The 19,142-nt window shown below is 38.4% G+C and overlaps 1 protein-coding gene and 1 long non-coding RNA gene across 4 annotated transcripts in view; one reads left to right on the top strand and one right to left on the bottom strand.

The window, feature by feature from the left end:
• Positions 1-19,142, bottom strand: part of LOC106090829 (ankyrin repeat domain-containing protein 6) — a 124,565-nt gene that overhangs the window by 93,071 nt on the left and 12,352 nt on the right. For 2 of the 3 annotated variants that reach the window (XM_059369263.1, XM_059369262.1), the window contains exon 2: positions 13,845-13,904. In XM_059369263.1, the coding sequence (XP_059225246.1) occupies positions 13,845-13,889 (45 nt within the window). In that variant the 5' untranslated portion in view covers positions 13,890-13,904. Of the gene's footprint in view, positions 1-1,499; positions 3,608-13,844; positions 13,905-19,142 lie in introns of all 3 variants that reach the window. The other variant, XM_059369261.1, reaches the window with a different exon arrangement.
• On the top strand, positions 11,569-11,952 carry LOC106090830 (uncharacterized). Its single transcript, XR_001221903.2, has 3 exons — positions 11,569-11,675; positions 11,740-11,816; positions 11,879-11,952. It is a non-coding gene; the product is annotated as an uncharacterized LOC106090830 (long non-coding RNA).

The raw sequence follows: 19,142 nt of genomic DNA on the forward strand, positions 1-19,142 counted from the left end.
GGATAATTGTGGGATTTTCAGGTCATTTGGAAAGGAGGGGGTAAACATATTGTTGTTTATCTTGGTGTGTGGCCGTTCAGAGTGCATATAGTATGCTGCAAGGATTGACCAATGGGCTTGACGTAAACCCCCGAAAGATATAGTTGGTGCTATTCTTCAATATAAAGTAACTTGATGTGTTCATGGGATTTCTCCTATATCTTTTAATGTCTGGCATTGTACCGCCGTAAATTTTGTCTTTTTTCTTCAGTTCTTTTTGAATCAATTTCAGGGGCGACGCAATAAGGTTGTTAGACGCTTACTAATATCTAACCTAAGTTTAAACCCAAAACAGCAGCAAACACAAAAATCAATTTATAAATATTTATTTTTAAGTTTAAATTTTTATAAGGCGAATTCAGAAATTATTTGACATATCAAGGTAAAATAAAAAGGTATTCAAATGGACGGAAAACGCTCAGAATTCACTTGAATTGTTAAAGACGAAATTATGTAGCGCACCAGTGTTAGTTCATGCAGACTTTTCAAAACCATTTGTGGTACAGTGCGATGCCAGTACAGGTGCGGACTTGGCCCAAGAGGGTAATGAGGGAATTGAACGACAAGACTCAAAGAAATTATACAATTACTGAATTGGGATGTTTAGTCATTGTTTTGGCTATTAATAAATTATGGGTTTATATTGAGGGGTATGAATTTAAAGTTGTAAGTGGCTGAAAGGGGTTGAAATTACATGGTACTTTTATTGGCCTAGACTGGTAACGAATGTAAAATAATATATTGGAAGCTGCTATATTTGTAAAACTTCCAAGGTGCCATCATCAATTTTACGACCGCCAATGGGCCAGATGATTGAGCCTTTTCAAAGTCTTTACATAGACCTCATTGGACCATTTCCATTAGGATATTGATCATCTTAGATCAGATTAGATACTTTTCTCAAACCAATAAATAAGTTAATTTCGATTATTTCATGTTTAAGGGATGACATTTTTATGTACTACGGTGTTCCAGATGTTACAGTCTCGGATAACTGTACGCAGTTCAAGAGAAGAGATTTTGAGAAATTGATGGGGACATTTGGTATCAAACATCAGTTCACTTCATTTACAGTCCGCAATCGAGTGCAAGTGAACGGGTAAACAGATCAATAAACTCCGCGCCACGAGCGTATGTGAAAGATGATCATCGTCTGTGGGACGCCGTACCAAATATTTTTTCGCCAACATATGATAACACATGGAAAGGATATTAAGAGATCTGATACAGAGAGATCTGATACAGAGAGATCTGATACAGAGAGATCTGATACAGTCAAAATTAAAATCGGCATATAGGTTAGGTTAGGTTGCAAAAAAAGAGGGTGCAGATATTAATCCGCCCCATGCCACTATGGACATACACATAAGCCAGTAATTGGCCTGTTGTGCGCTCTAAAAACTATAAAGTAACCTCTAAAAAGAAAAAAAAATTTAAGTTACGAATTCCGTGCTACTTACAAAATCCATAATTGTTTTCAATGCCACGCCCCTAAGTTGGTTAATGTCTGATATTGTGTCTCCACCTAAGTACCGGTATCTGTTGAACGCGAAAGCCGGGCAATGACAAAGGAAATGCTCCAACATCTCATCATCTTTCCCGGATTCCCTACACATGCTATCACTTGCCGCACCGATTTTACATAAGTGAGATCGTAGTACTATGTGTCCGGTTATGATTCCAATAGCTATACTGACTTCCTTCTTGCTTCCTTTTAGTAATAGCCTAGTCTTCTCACGATCTGGATACCCCCATAGGATTTTTGCCGTCCTACCGACCTTTCGCTGTTCCACAATGTTGCATGCGCATTCATCGCCCACTCCCTTAACTTGGACTTCGTTGACCCGAAAGGATTCGGATTAACCAAGTTTATTGACGGCAGTCCTCTGGCCTTCACCGCCAAATCGTCTGCGCTTTCATTTCCCCTTACTCCGTTATGGCCCGGCACCCAGAGAAGGCGTTAATCTCCTTCTTACACTGCAAGACTGTTCGTGACCTTACCGTCCTGGTTGTTATTGTCCTTATGGCCATTTTAATGTCGGTAAAGATGTTCACACTCGACGTCCTCGCGTTAGCACCACACCACTTCACGCATTCCGTGATCGCCCGGATCGCCGCTTGCAGAACCGTATTATGGTCAGGCAGTCTAAAACAGATGTCAGTCCCTGAGTTTTCAATGTAAACCCCAGGCCCACTCTGTCCTCTAGCTTTTATCCATTCGTGTAACATGATCTTCCAGATGGCAATACTAGGGTTCCGTCAATCCATGACTGTGCCGATGGCAGGTTTCCGAACGGAAACCCCTCCCCTTCCTTCCAGGTTTTCTATCATTTCGAGCCTACGGCCCGTCTACATAGTGCCCAATATCTGTGAGTCTTCTCAGTTCGCTCAGTACGTGGGGCGTAAAATTCGCCCACCTTCGCCTTCCTCGTGAACAGACATATTTCAGTCTTCTCTGGGTTAACATTGAGACCTCTGGGTCTAGCCCAGTCATATGCCATATCCAAGACTCTTTCGGGCCTTCTGCATAGCTCGTTTGGATCCTTACCTCTTAGAAGTATTATAACATCATCTGCGTAGCAGACGGGTTTAAATCCCTCCTCAGGCAGCATCCGTAATACGTCATTTATGGTGGTCACCCATAGGAGTGGCGATAAAATGCCCCCCTGTGGCGTGCCCTGTGCAAACCTCTCCCTTGTATTTATGCCATTGGACACACAATTTATCCATCTGTTCCTTAGCATATGGTTTATCCAGTCTCTAAGGACCGGGTCCACACGGTACTGGTCTAAGGATTGGATCAGTGTGTCGCTCCGCACATTGTTAAAAGCCCCCTCGATATCAATGCATACCGCCAGTGTGTACGTTTTGGCATCGAAGGATTATTTTATTTTATGCACAACCTCGTGCAGGACAGTCTCCACCGACCTTCCCTTGATATAGGCATGCTGTTTGCATGGTGTCCACAATACCTTCCATGGTTTTGAGTAGAAACGACGTAAGGCTTATGGGTCTGTAGGCCTTTGGTGTCGCATAACTTGCCTTGTCGCGTAGGTATAAACACCACCCTTGCTTCCTGCCAGGCTTTCGGAGTATATGAAAGTCCTAGGCACGCTGTGAAAATTTTGGCCAGACGAGGCGCCAGGTAGTCTGCCTCTCTCTGTAGTAACGCCGGAAATATTCCATGGTGACTTAAATGGTTTGAAGCTCCTCAAGGATTCCTTCACCATAAATTCCGTTATCATACACCTTCGATCAACGTAATTATTCCAAGAGTCCGGTGTCTCCGTGCGTCCCGTCGTATCCTGTGGAAAATGGGTTTTCATCAAAAGCCTCAACATGTCCTCCGTTGACCTCTTTCTTAATATTGCGAATCTCCCCGGTCATCTTGGTTTTTTTTTGGACTGATTTCCTTTCCCGAAGAGGACAACTATTTTCGATGGATCCCACCAGTGCAGTCGCAATCCTTTTGACATTTTCGTCAATCTCTTCTATGCTTGGACAATCTAAATTATCTTGTCCAAGTCTTCTTCTGTCGGCATATAAGAAAAATGAAAGAATTTACAATCTGAAATCAAAAATAAGAGAATTCGAAATGAGTCAGGCTGTTGTTAGAATAAATTTTACACAAAGCTCTAATCTAAAGAATTATAACGCGAAATTGGCTCCAACAGGTATAGAAGCGCAAGTTATTGGAAAGAAAGGAAAATAAGTTGTGTAGTAGGCTGGGTGAAAAATAAACAATAAATTAGTTACGTTGGGATAGAAAATAGAAAAAATTTAAAACTTGAATAAAAGAGACATGTTTTTTTTTGTGCTACGGAAAAAATTTCATAAAAATTTATGAAAAATCAAAAAGAAAGAAAAATTAAAGATTGTGCCAGAAAAAAAAATAGAAAAGCCGTATCCGGACTTTCCGATAAGAAAATATTAAAAGAGGACCGAAGACAGCTTTGCATCAATTTTTCAGTCCATAAACTTAGGGTCATATACAATACCACCGACCAATGACACGTTATGGACCTACAATTCTCCAGAAAGAAATTCTCTAGAAATTGGATGCAGTAAACCTTGTATTTTAAAGAGCTCCTTTACAAAACTACGCAGTAACAAACATTCAATAGTTATATTACGCTTTTACCCGGATGTGTCAAAAATCCCCAAATGTGCCAATTTTAAAAATACCTGGAATTTGTTCAACCATTTGAAGCTGTAATTAAAATAGTGCAACTGTGCCAAAAATCCATACAGACATTTCCTTTGCAAAAGACAGAAAAATACAAACGTTAATTACATCACATTTTTCATCACTGATGGATGGCCGGATGACAACGCGGGAATTAATTTGGTAAGTCCAAAACATACACATATTTTCGTTTCATATTTGTTTATTTTTATATGATTCGCCATAGAATAATTATCCATAATTTTAGTTTAATTTGCCAATTTTTACCAATCTTACATTTAAAATCAAGTATTTTCACAGATAATTAAGAATTTTTAATTTAAACTCGAAACACCATTGAATTACGCAAAACATAAATTAACGACTTATTTTATATATAAACGTTTTGTTTTTGATTATGAAACTATAAAGGGTATCATTATGTCACGAAAGGTGAATGCAGTTTATTAGGGGAACAATGAGGGCTGACGAGAATTGGTAAGTCAGCAGCGGGTAAAAATTCCAGAGGAACAACCTTACATATAATGTTGTTCGCTAACTATTAATACAATAAATCCGGGTTCTCAAGCTAACTACCACTAACACACACATCACACAATAGCTGCCTTACACTTTACTATTATGTGAACGCATCCGAATTAGTCTCCAAAGGAAAATTACTGCCCCAGGACTGAGCACGGCCGGGGCCAGATGGTAGCGACTCCGGAGGGGATTGAACCAGGGTGGATCGTCACACTTCTCGGAGTACTTGAAAGCGGGAGCTCTTTTTCATCTCAGGGTTTTAGCAGTGTCAGGCTCCTCGGGAGATCTAATTCTCTTTCCAACTTCCGTAGAATTGCTTGGAATGTCAGTTTTATCCCCTCCAACATTCTGCACTTTCTCCCGATTGCGCTGCCGCTGCAAATTCTTCTGTCTCCTTTGTCGTGCCCCGGATCGCTTTCTCGGTCCTCTTGCTAGAGTTAAGCAGTCGCAAACTACTGCCGTCATCGCGCTGTCCTCATATCCCGATTCTGCTGCGATGACTGTTTCATTGACACTGTCGCTATCTGAATCTGTATCGGAAACGCCACCTTTGCATAAAGGCTGAGGCTTAGCTGTGCATCCCTCTGGTTCATCCGTCTCTTCCTCATTAGTAAGTCCGACGACTTGTTGTGTGGTTGAAGCATTACTCTGGACTACATGTGCCAAGGCACCTACAATTATTGGAGAGGCATACAAAATGTTACGGTCTGATGCCACCACTGCAGCTGTTGGGTCTTTGCAGTCCATTTTGAGCCTATTCCAAAAGGCTTTAATTTTTTTGTGTAATAGGTAGACCTACTTCAATATACGGAAATTTTCCTTTGAGGAGCGAAGTGAAAACACGTCCGCTCCACTCGACGGTTGCTCTTTTATTCTCTGATTTAGTTTGTACAAAAAATTTCATGTAATTATGTTTAAAAAAATTATGATTTTTTGTTTAAGTTTTTCGCAACAATTCCGAAAGCTGTTTATAAACAAATAATGAATAAAAATTGCCAATGTTGTAAATAGAATTCACCCCAGGATTGCATTATTTGAGGCACCACCGTGATCGCAATTCAAATTAGCAACAATTTGTCACCAAGACATAATGAGAAGGGTTGCTTGAAAAAATTCGGCTTTATTTTGTACATTTAAATACATCTTTTGTATTCCGAAAAAAAATTTCTACGCTCGAAGTATTTTGATTGATTATTTCATGAATATATTAGTTTAAGGGTTATTATTTCTTATGCTTTTTTTTTGGCCAATAAGGTAATAACCCGCCAAGAATTTAAAGACACAATGAAAATGTTTACTGTTTTGTACATTTTAGTACATATTTTGTATTGTAAAAAAAATTCTACGCTCAAAGTAGTTTGATTGATTGTTTTATGAATATATTTGTTTAAATGTTATGCGTATGTGTGGGATCTTATTTCACTTGTTTTTGTTATTGCAAAATGAAATAAATCCAAAATTTTTCGGGACTTGTTTCATTTTGTGTTCGGGGATTTTTTATTTGTAGGTTAATTCATGCAGCCGGCGAATTATTGGTGCCTTATAATCAAAGACCATCATGTTCCCGTGATATGTCCTATGAAACGGAATGAGCTTGCTCACCTACTGGAGCCTGACGAGTTTCAGGTGTAGCAACAGAACTAGGTTCCTACGTCTTCATTATAGGCGCCTATTCACGTTCTCTTTTCTAGCTTTGTTTCGTACTCGTAGCATGAACTATCAGGTTTCCGTCAGTCGAAGAATGTGCCCGTAGAAAAACTGTGCCTCGCCAACGTCAAGAGAGATCTCGACATAATTATATTATTTTTACCATCACGCCCACGGATGTGGGGAATGTTCCAAATTACAGCGATTTAGTGGATAAGGTCCATTATTGACTATAACTGGGATGAATTCATTTCACTGTTCCAAATTTCACAAATTCCGGATAATGGCTGGTAATGTGTTCGTTTTTCACCGTTGTTGTTGTTTTGTGAATTGAATGTTTTAAATCGGAGTCAGTCTATATGGTAGCTACATTCAAATATGGCCATATTTGGTTCTTACTATAATGTTCACGGGTTCAATACAACTATGTGTTACAAGGAAATCGGGTAGTAAATGCGTATCTGCATTCTTATTTATTATAATTACAAATTATTGAAATGCACTAGCGGCTACGTCCATTCGCTTGACATCTAAGGTCATGAAATTGCTTTATCAAAACTCGGCTCGATGTTGCAGCGACACCCGGACAAAAGGCGTCTTTTATGAGCTCAATTATTCTTCTCGATATATATATGTGAGCCTCTATTAAGATATTGACCGATTTTGGACTATGTCTTTTATTTTTATAAGCTGTACGTGTCACAGACGACGCCAACGTGTCACAGACTTTTCTATATGGAGTTTGACACCATTCCGCTTAAACAGCTGAACAGAATACTTCAAAAAGAAGAGCTGATTTTTTAAATCGATATTTGGTTTAAAATTAATGGTCCAAAATCGAAAACGGGTCCACATTTTGTAGGTTAGGTTAGATTGAAAACAGGGTGCAGATATTAAACCTCCCCATGCCACTATAGACATATTTCTAAGCAAATAATCGGCTTGTTGTGCGCTCTAAAAACTAAAAAGTAACATCGAAAAAGAAAATGTTAAGTAAGGAATTCCGCGCTACGTACAAAATCCTTAATTGTTTTCCATACCACTCCCCTCGTATGGTTCATGTCTGGTATCGTGTCCCCACCGGTGCCTGTTAGCCGCGAAAAGCCGGACTATGACATAAGAAATGCTTACCAACTGTTTCGCTGTTCCATAGTATTACATACGCATTTGTCGCCCACGCACTTAAATCATACTGGTTCGACCCGAAAGGCTTCGGGCTATCCAAGTTTATCGACGGCAGTACTCTGCCTTCACTGCCAAATCGTCTGCCATTTCATTCCCCTTACTTCGTTATGGCCCGTACCCAAACGATGCGGATTGTACCATCCTCAGAGAAGTCTTTAAGCTCCTTACACTGCAAGACTGTTTGTGACTTTACTCTCCTGGTTGTTATTGCCCTTATGGCCATTTTCAAGTCGGTGAAGATGTTCATACTCAACGTCCTCGCGTTAGTACCACAGCACCTCACGCATTCCGTGATCGTCCGTATCTCCCCCTGCGGGACCGTATTATGGTCAGGCAGTCTAAAACAAATCTCAGTATCTGGGTTTTCAATGTAGACCCCAGGCTCACTCTGTCCCCTAGCTTTGGTCCATCCGTGTAACATGATCTTCCAGATGGCAATACTGGGGTTCCGTCAGTCCAAGACTGTACCGCTGCCAGCAGTGTCTCGCACTCGTCCTCAAGTGTTGTCTCAGGTATCCGATGGGAAATCTCTTCGCTTCCTTCCAGGTTTCCTATCGTCGCCTCGATTTTACCGCGATGGTATGAGCTGCTCCCATTCTAAACCCTATCTTCCATCGCCTTAAGTCTCATAGCCACAGGGGCTGCCTCACATTTTATCTGTATGTCTATGTGTCGGATATATAGAATTGTCTCCAGTGCCATAATGATCGCGGTCCTCATAGCTCAGCCTATGCCAAGACAACATGTTCTCTGAACCTGTTATATGGTCCTTATGTTGCACTTTTTCTCCGTAGCAGTCCACCAAACTACTGAGGTGTAAGTAAGTATAGATCTGATCACGAGTGGACTATCCTTGGATTCAGGGCCCATTTCGAGCCTATGGCTACGTAGTGCCCAACATATGTGAGCCTTGTCAGTACGCTCCTGAATGTGTAACTTCAAATTAAGTTTCCTATCCAAGATCACTCCTAAGTATTTGACCTGGTGCATCAAATTGCCCCACCTCCGTCTTCCTCGTGAATAGGCATATTTCTGTCTTCTCTGCGTTAACACTGAGACACCTGCTGTTTTTATTTATTGGCATGCTATTTGTAGTTAAGCAGTTCGCTGGATGTCCTATTCTTTATCATGGTATCCACAATGCGTTCCATGGTTTTGAGTAGACAGGACGTAAGGTTTATAGGCCTTTGGTGTTGCGTAACTTGTCGGGTTTGGGTATAAACATTACCCTTGCCTCCTGCCAGGCTTTCGGAGTACATGCAAGTTCTAGGCGCGCTTTGAAAATAGTGGTCAGATGATGCGCCAGATAGACGGCCTCCTTTTATAGCAACGCCGGAAATATTCCATCAGGTCAGGGTGACTTAAACGTTTGAAGCTCCTTAAGGCTTCCTTGACCGTTATGATAGACCATCGATCAACCTTATTATTCCAAGATTCCGCTATATCCATGAGTCCCGTCGTATTCTGTGGAAGATGCATTTTAATCAAAAGCCTCAACATGTTCTCCGTTGCCTCTGCTCTCACTCCCATGTCGTCTACTAACGATTCAGTTTAGACATGGGTTTTTGAGAAAGTTTTGCATCTTGACGGCGTCATTAAGGCTATCGACCTAGTCGCATAAAAGCTTCCAGAAGCCACGTTTTGCCGCTCTGATAATCTTATTGTATTTCTTTAGCCGTGTGAAATACACATCACAATTAACTTCCGCTTTTTTTACGACGTGCTCTGTTTAAAAGTCTGCTGACCTCTTTCCCAATGTTGCGAATCTCCCGGGTTATCCAGGGCATTTCTCGAAGAGGGCAATTATCTTCGAAAGACTCCACTAGTGCAGTCGTAATTCTTTTGACATTGTCGTGATTATCTTCTATGCTTGGACAATCAAAATTATCTTCCCCAAAGGTTCTTCTGAGTAGTCTTCCGAATTTCGGGCAGTTGGTTTTCAAATTATTGCGGATGCTTATCGGATTCGGCGCTGGCCGTGCTATTCTAAACCTAATGTATCGATGGTCTGAGAAGGAATACTCCATGGAGACGCTCCAATCCTGAACCTCATTAGATTAGATTAGATTAGATTTTCCGAACACATTGTTACATCTAAAACAAACAAAGGCAGCGGTGTCACAAATATTAAGTGTTATTAGGTCGTTAGTATTCAAGAATTACGCCAGGGCTTAGCCCCGCTCAGTAATGTTAGTACTATCCCACGAAATATGGTGATAGTTCGCATCGCACCCTATTAGTACCTCATTTCCTATCTGTTTTGCTTTCCTCACCAGCCGAATCTTGCCCCTTCCGATTTTCTCTATCAGAGCGCAACTAGCTGTATTGCTCCGATGAAGGTTTATCTCGATGACCTCAATCATTGGTCCTCCATTAGATGGGTTTCTTGTTCTTTAGGCTTCATTGAGTTTCCCGTCACTCTACAGCCTGATGTTTTAATATAAGGATCTTCGTATATCCTAGTTTTCCGAATTTTGAGGAATTCGGTTGGTTTCATCATCGGGTCCCTGTTCGTTAGGTCGTATTGAGTCTACCTTCCCTGCACTGCCTGATGTTCCAATATTGGGAACTTTGCCTATACTAGTCTTCCAAATCTTGAGTAAAATAGCTTCTTGAGAGTATATTGTGGTCTCATAGTCGGCTCCCTGTGCATTAGACAGCATTGAGTTCTCTGACACTGCACTGTCTGATGGTTCAGCATTATAATCTTTATCCACTTCCCAATCTCGAGAAAGTCGTTGATGGATCCGTCGTCGGTTCCCTGTTCGTTAGGCTGTTTTGGTTACTCAGAGTTCTTGAAAGTGGAGAGCTCTTTATCTTCTTCAGCAGTGTTATGCTCTTCGGGACATCTGATTCTTTTTCCAGCTTATGTAGAAGTGTCTGGAAGATCAGTTCTATTCCTTCCAGCATACTGCACTTTCGCCCAATTGCGCCGCCGGTACATACTCTCCAGTCTCCTTCGTCGTGCCCCGAAACTCTTTCCCGGTTTGCTTACAAGCTTAGCAAAGCTATCGCTCACTTCTGCCATCATCCCACTGCCCTCAACTCTCGATTCTGCAGCGATGACTGTTTCATTGACACTGTCGCTGTCTGAATTCAAGTCGGAAACGCCACCTTTATTTAAAGACTGGAGATGAAATGTACATCTCTCTGGTTTATCCGTCTCTTCCTTATTATTTAGTCTGACGACCCAAGCCTATAGGAGGTGAGGAGTATAAATTGTGTACTGACCAATATTATATTTAGTTCCCTTTCCCGCATATGTAACACGAAAAGAAGTACGAATATATCAAATATATGTCTAGCTTCTATCACATACAGGCACAAAGTAGCGTGGCTAGATAAAAAAATATCAAGAAAATTAGAAGTGTGTTTTTTATCTCTAAATAAAATGTAATTTTAATTTTATTAGTAAAACAAATTTATTATGAAAAATGTTGCGTTTAAATAGTGTAATGCACAGAGATAGCCTGTCGGAAAATTTCGACGTATATGGCGTATAATACGTACGTCATAAACCTAACAAAAAAAAACTTATTTTTGACAGAATTGAAAAATAATTAGGAAATCATACAAATATTTTCAACTTTTGTGAATTTATGAATATGGCAACACAGTTGCATAGGTTAGAACGTGCTCCTATAACTGAAAACGTTTGAGTTCCAATCGTTAGGATTGGATTCCAATACCCCTCTAACTCCTATTAATACATACTGGCGGCGTTTGTGAAGGACGTAGCGTGCTCAAACTGCTACGAAAGGCGCTGATTATAAATAGATTTCAAATAAAAAATTTTGTATAATATTTAAAATTTCGAAAAAATTTTAATAGGCGCTATAACAACAACAAGAAATCTAAAACAATGATATGATATCGAAAGTTAACAAGTAGCGGAGCATTGTTGAGGTTTATGACGTTTACTACTTTTTCTACGTTTTATACAAGTATATGACGTTTTAGACGTTTATAACATTTTGACAGTCGAAATCCTAAAAAACCGACATACAGACCATCTCTGATAATGCGGAAAAATGCGCATGTTTACAAATAGAATGAATAAATTCCAAACGCAATAAATTGGAGGACATTGTAGAAAGTAAATATGGTATTTATAAATACATATTATTATTATCATATCTTATTTTAATATTCACATAAAGATTATATTGACTTGGAAGCTGAGGATGAAAGATAACACATGTGGATCAAGTTTTCGTGGTATTGCACGCTAAGATTGGTATTAATTACGATTCATTTTAAATATGTATGTATATAAATTATACATTATTTCATTTACAGACGGTGTCGTTAACAACAAAGAGGGGCCCAAAATTTAATCGAAATTTTTTTGTTTTTTAGAACAATTACATGACAGTTATGAAAAAAATGTAAATCTTTTTGCAATATATCTCATTTTTTATTCGCAAATTTATCCAGTGATATAAAAATTTTTATTTATATGAAAAAAATCAATAATTTATTTTTATTAAAACAGTAAAAACGTTATTTAAAAGATATGGTGGATTTTAAATAAATGGTTTATTGAGTTAAATACCAATTTATTTTGATTTTTAAGTTTGTCATAAATCCAAATGGCAAAATTGTTATTTGTTTTAGAATCCTGGGACCATTAAGAAAAAATATAAATATTTTTAAGCTATATATCTCATGTTTTATTCGCAAATTTATCCAATGAAATAAATAATTATTATTTATATGAAAAATATCAATTATTTATTTTTATTAAAACAGTAAAAACGTTATTTAAAAGATATGGTGGATTTTAAATAAATGGTTTATTGAGATAAATACCACTTTATTTGGATTTTTAAGCTTGTCATAAATCCAAATTGCAAAATAGTTAATCAATAATACATTTTCCTTTATAGGTCCGATTTCAGCAAATTTTTTAATAGAATGTACAAATTTCTTAATTAAACATAGTTTTTAGTTTTTTTTTTTTCAGTGTACACTTATGCTCGCAAGCAACTGCATCGGACATAATAAACCTGACTTTAATTTTATCGCATTCCCTTATAAAGGCTTATTTGTATTGTTTGGCACCAATAAAGGTAAAACCAATAATAACTTTTAAAATTTTAAAATTGGTTGATTAAAAGAAGTGCTTTTTTGAATACGAAGAAAGAATAATTTATCTTTTCGATTTATTAGGCTATTTAATTCTTTGTGAATATGGTTGTTAAACTAGGCTAAGAATTTGCTTTATTTTCTTACATCGGTAATCACAAAACTTAATGCTGCTTTAAAGTAGGTTTAATTGACAGTTCTATGAACGAAAGCTACTTTAAAGCTGCATTAAATTTAGTGAATATGAGCATTATTCTTTAAAGTAAGTTTTTCTTCTTAAGGTTGGTACTATGTTCTTTTTTGTGGAAAAATTTCCGCAAATCGTTCTTTCGATGGTTTGACGAGGTTACCATATTTGATTTTTTTAGGTTTCTTTGTTCAAAATGTTACCATTTACATAAAAAAATTAATACGGCAACAAACAATTTATCAGCTGCTTACGTGCATGTGTACACACAAATGTGAGTGTTTGGGTTGTACTGAAATTCATGTATGTCATTGTATATTACAACCAAAACCCACCCCTTCGTAGCTAACAAATAATGAAACACAAAACAAGTTAGTTAAAAAGAGACAAATTCAGCATTTATTTGTAAAAATAGTTAGTATTTACACTATTATAAGTTACATAAGCGTAACTTTCCAAAAGCATTTGTCAACATCTTCCACTTTTATCCAAATATTGTTGTTGTAATTGCAGACCGAAAGCACAACACATTCTTTCACAAAGCTTTTTATTTCGTACAGATTGATTAAGTTGCTGGTTGTGAAAGATATATAAAGATATATTTTTCTTTCGAGTATATTTATTTATATTTAAGAAATACTTTCTTATTTATGCATCCACAAACACTTTATTTTTTCCACCCAGGGTAAATGCATCAAAAACTCAGTTACAATTAGAAGTTTGGCGATCGCGCTTATTTTGCGTAAGAAACTGACTTGTTGCACAGCGAATGTGGTTGTGCACTCAATGGGCGTCCCGAAACGTAAATTTTCTCTAGGTGAAAAAACAAGTTGACGAGTTTCAACGCGAAAACCGAATATAGTACCGGCCTTTATATAAAACGTTTGACAATAGGAAAAAAGACTTCATTTAAATGTAAAGTGAAACTTTGATTTATTTATTATACTAATGTAACGAATTAATTTATATTTAAACCAATCAAATAATTACCTTCATTATGTAGTTTGGTAGCACCCCATTATTATCTGCTTCCATCTTTTTTGCTAGCCTCTGTAAAAGAAATATTTACTCATTAATATAAAAGAAAAAAAAAGCAGCCAAAAGTCGGGCGTTGCCTTGCATAATATACACTCAGTTTCCCTACGAAAATTTATTTACCAAAAATGCGACTCAGAAAAGAAAAATGCATTTTTCAAAAAATCTTATTGCAAACTTGTAGTGGAATTTGATAGGTATCAGTTGTGGAATTCAATAAGCTGTTGGAACGAAAATCGTTTAGTTAAAAAGCGATACCAGAAAAGTTTACTATTGGATTGCCCAAAAAGTAATTGCGGATTTTTTAAAAGAAAGTAAATGCATTTTTAATAAAACTTAGAATGAACTTTAATCAAATATACTTTTTTACGCTTTTTTCTAAAGCAAGCATAAAGTAACAGCTGATAACTGACAGAAGAAAGATTGCAATTACAGAGTCACAAGCTGTGAAAAAATTTGTCAACGCCGACTATATGAAAAATCCGCAATTACTTTTTGGGCAACCCAATATTTTGCTATTCAGCCACCTTTAACGATAATCGACAGAAAAGTTAAATATTTTGATACGTGTGTACAATAAATTAATGAATTTAAATTCCACAAAAGTTTTATACGACTAAATTGGTATCGATAGCAGTAAAGTTCTGTGTGTTAGTTTTACAATACATAGTTTGACCAAGCTTAAAAATGTAAGCATTTAAATGTATGTATATATAGAAAAAAAAAATAAGAAAAATTTCTAACCGCACAGATCGTAAAGTGAGCATGTGTACGCAAACTAATATAGAAGGAGCAAATGACAAGTAGTTTTGTCAAGTATCTTTTAGTGATCTTCTATCCCTTGAGGTTGCAGAGATTTCATATTATCATGTACCTAGTTGATTGTGTTTAGAATACCCTATGACTATGGAAAGACGCTATGTGTATTGTATTTATTTGTCCTTATGTTTGAAGTATTGTACAGTTTGTATTAGGTGTTAAGGTATGTTTTTAATTAACAAAGAATTAGTTGGATTTTGGATGCGAAACAACACCACTGTTATTATTTGAAGCAATTTGTATATTGGGCAAACATTGTGGTGACCCCAAGTTAAAAACGCGCAAAAAAAAAGAATTGGAAATTATTGTTATTGGAAACTGGAAAGGAAATTAAAAGAAGTGAAAATGAGATCGTGAAAACAAATCAAAACGAGTCGTAAAAAAGAATTTTGACGAAATATTAAAAAAATTTAAAAAAAAAATTAAAACTAAAATTGAAGGTCTGTGATTAAAAACGAAGCGGTAAATGTTTATTTTACATTTGTATTCTTTGCCTTTTTCCCGTTAAAGGAAAAAAAAAACAGTATTAGAAGATCTTAGTAGGCTTGTACAACAAGTTGGCTTAGGTGGGTGTAAGCATAGGGGAGTCGGAGTTGGTATTGATGCAAGCGTGTTTCAAACTGTTGATTGAGTTGAGTTTGAGAACACAGATAGATAGCTCAGGCCGCCGACGTTTGCAATGCAAAAGGTCGCGGGATTCTATAACAAAATTTGAGAATCTGTACTATAGGTTTAAGAATAGCTTAAAGATTAATAATAGCATTTCAGCAACAACTGCAATAGCCTTAGAAGAAGGCAGAATATCCGATTCATGAGGCCAGGATGGGGGAAAATGGTAGGAAAATTATCTTTGAGTTACACATCTGAGCAAACTCGAACGATGGAGCTCAGGAAGGAAACAGGTGACACTGGCTTGTTCTATTCTGAGGGAATGAACATCCCTGTGTCCACATTAGACGTATGTGCTGGGCAGACCCAGGAAGGATGGAATACTATTGGGTTGCCCAAAAAGTAATTGCGGATTTTTCATATAGTCGGCGTTGACAAATTTTTTCACAGCTTGTGACTCTGTAATTGCATTCTTTCTTCTGTCAGTTATCAGCTGTTACTTTTAGCTTGCTTTAGAAAAAAAAGTATATTTGATTAAAGTTCATTCTAAGTTTTATTAAAAATGCATTTAGTTGCCCAAAAAGTAATTGCGGATTTTTCATATAGTCGGCGTTGACAAATTTTTTCACAGCTTGTGACTCTGTAATTGCATTCTTTCTTCTGTCAGTTATCAGCTGTTACTTTTAGCTTGCTTTAGAAAACACGTGTAAAAAAGTTTATTTGATTAAAGTTCATTCTAAGTTTTATTAAAAATGCATTTACTTTCTTTTAAAAAGTCCGCAATTACTTTTTGGGCAACACAGTACTTTCTTTTAAAAAATCCGCAATTACTTTTTGGGCAACCCAATATATTGGGCAAGTCAACCAAATGCGACTGGAGATGCCTACTGATGTTAGGAAAAAGTCTTGTTCGATCTTATTGGAAAATTCCAATGTCTTGGACAAGCTGGAAACCTAGATAGAAGGTTTGAAGGGTAAAAGGATGTCACTGGATGTAGTGAAGGCTACAAGCTAGCTGACGGTATTTATGCAGTATATAAAAGATTTTCCGTACGATGAGTTGACGGAAGTATTCTATTCCTTAAGGGAGTCCTACATGAACATCCCTGCATCCACATTAGGCGTAAGTGCTGGGTAGACCCAGGAAGGGTGAAATACTATATTGGGCAAGTCAACCAAATGCGACCCTGCCAAGAGGCACCCGGATAACCTTATTTTGCACACAAACTCGCTTACACTGTAGCCCAAACCATTCCAAATTTCAAAGAGATATTTCTACCCGTTCTCACATAGCATATTTTTTATTAGTTTTTTTCGATTTTCTCCCACTGTGCATCGTTATATTTGAAGTCAGTGTTAGAAGCCTATCGATATTTAAAACCAGCAAAGTGTGAGAAGTTCTTGTGTGACGTGTTGCAAAGAAAACTGGATGAGTATTTAAGTATCCAGTTTGAGCAGCACTAAGGAAAATCGTGTGAGATTTCAAAGTCGAATAGTCTCATGGAGTTTCTTGGCCAAATGCAGTATTCTTGAAGGCAAGCCAGAAATTCTTTCAAAGGAATGAAAAATGTAAAGTTCGGGAGTAAAGGTTTCGGATGGAACCCAAAGAAGGAAAGAGTCCCGAGGGGAGAAGATACCGATTGCTGTGGAGCAGATGACAAATATGTTCTTGGTTGTCAGGCATGGCATCCACTCTACAGATGCTCGAGATTTAAGAACCTTGAAATCAAGGAGAGATGGGATAGGTTAATGGGTAATAATGCTTGTTTCAACGGCTGGTCAGCAAAACAAAACAGACATGATATGAGGTACAAAAACGGTGGGATGCGAACTCCCACATTTCGTTGGATAGTACCAACATTCATAAAATGTACTCAGAAGAAGGCTTGGGCAATGCCAACAGGTTTACGACTGCACTAGTGGAGTCTGTCGAAGATAATTTTCCTCTTCAAGAAAGGAAATCAATCCAAGAAAAACTCTGGATGACCGGGGAGATTTGCAATATTGGAAAAGAGGTCCGCAGACTTTATAACAGAGCACGTCGTAAAAAATCGGAAGTAATTTGGGATGTGTATTACAAACGGCTCAAGGGATGAATGAGATTATTAGAGCGGAAAACGTGCCTTTTGGAAGCTTTTCTGCGAACAGTACGACTTCGCCAAGATAAAAAAGTTTAGTGAGTGAGAGCAGAAACAACGGAGGACGTCTTGAGGCTTTTGATGAAAACCCATTTTCCACAGGATGCGACGGGACTCACCGAGACACCGGAATCATGGAATAACGATCTTGATAGAAGGTTTATAATTACGAAATATATAGTGAAGGAATTCTTGAGGAGCTTTAGACCATTTAGCTCACCCGGACCTGATGGAATATTTCCGGCGTTACTACAGAAAGAGGGAGACTATCTGGCGCCACATCTGGCCAATATTGTTTTGACAGAGTGCCTGAGACTTGCATATCCTCCGAAAGACTGGCAGGAGGCAAGTGTGGTATTTATACCCAAGCCCGGCAAGTTCCGCGACACCAAAGGCTTACAGACCTATAATACTTCTTGGAGTTAAGAATCCGAAGCAGCTATACAGAAGAGCCGAAAGGGTCTTGCATATGGCATACGTGGCCTAGACCCAGGGGTCTCAATGTTAACCCAGAGAAGACTGAAATATTCCTGTTCACGAGGAAGACGAAGGTGGGCCAATATGAGCACAACGGTTCCTCAACGAAACTATTTCGATATCTGACTAGGTCAATTACTTAGGAGTGATCTTGGGCAGGAAACTGAATTGAAAGTGTCACATTGAGTAGCGTTCCGAAAAGGCTCACAGATGTTGGGCACTATGTAGACCGTCTACATTGACTCGAAATGGAACCTGAATCCGAGGATAATCCACTGGCTCTACAGCAGCGGGATTAAACCAATACTTAGTTACGCCTCAGTAGTTTGGTGGACTGCGAGAGAGAAAAAGTGCAACAGGTGTGTTGAATTAGAAGTGTTACATTGCGGAGCGTACCGAGAAGGCTCACAGATGTTGGGCACTATGCAAACGGGTCGTAGGCTCGAAATGGGACCTGAATCCCAGGATAATCCACTGGCTCTACAGCAGCGGGTTTAAACCAATACTTAGTTACGCCTCAGTAGTTTGGTGGACTGTGAGAGAGAAGAAGTGCAACAAGTTCAGAGAACATGTGGTATTGGCACAGGTGACTCTTCTACATATCCGACCTATAGATATACAGAGTAAGTGTGAGGCGATGGGAGAATGGATAGAGGATAGTAACTGTTCATACCATAGCGGTATAATCGATGCGACGAAAGAAATCTGAGAGGAATGGACGGGATTTACGATCGGATACATGTCAATACATACAGTCTTGGACTGACGGAACCCTAGTATTGCCGTCTGAAAGATCATGTTACACGGATGGACCAAAGCTAGGCGACAGAGAGCTTATTTAGCACTGTGGAACAGCAAAACGGTCGCTAAGACGACGAAAATCCTGTGGAGAAATCCGGTTTGGAAGAAAGGAGGAAGTCATGTGGGGAATATAATGCTGTTGTTGTAGCAGTTTGTTTGCTTAATTCTGTTGAGTGTCAAGACCCAGGAACTCTGCGACTAAGATGGGGTGCATCCACAAGGATCTGGATCTGAGTCGAGTGGATCTGGCTGGGCAGTTGAACAGATGACATGTATCGTATGGTCCCTGGTTACAATCGGGTCATACATCTTGCACGTTGGCATCAATCCTTGCTCTGTAGGAGTTTAGGCGGCTGCATCTGCCCGAACGTAATTGAGCCAGAACTACTCTGATTTGCCGGGGGAGGTC

The sequence above is a fragment of the Stomoxys calcitrans genome, chromosome 5 (genome assembly GCF_963082655.1).
Source record: "Stomoxys calcitrans chromosome 5, idStoCalc2.1, whole genome shotgun sequence".
In the NCBI taxonomy this organism is placed as follows: Eukaryota; Metazoa; Arthropoda; class Insecta; order Diptera; family Muscidae; genus Stomoxys; species Stomoxys calcitrans.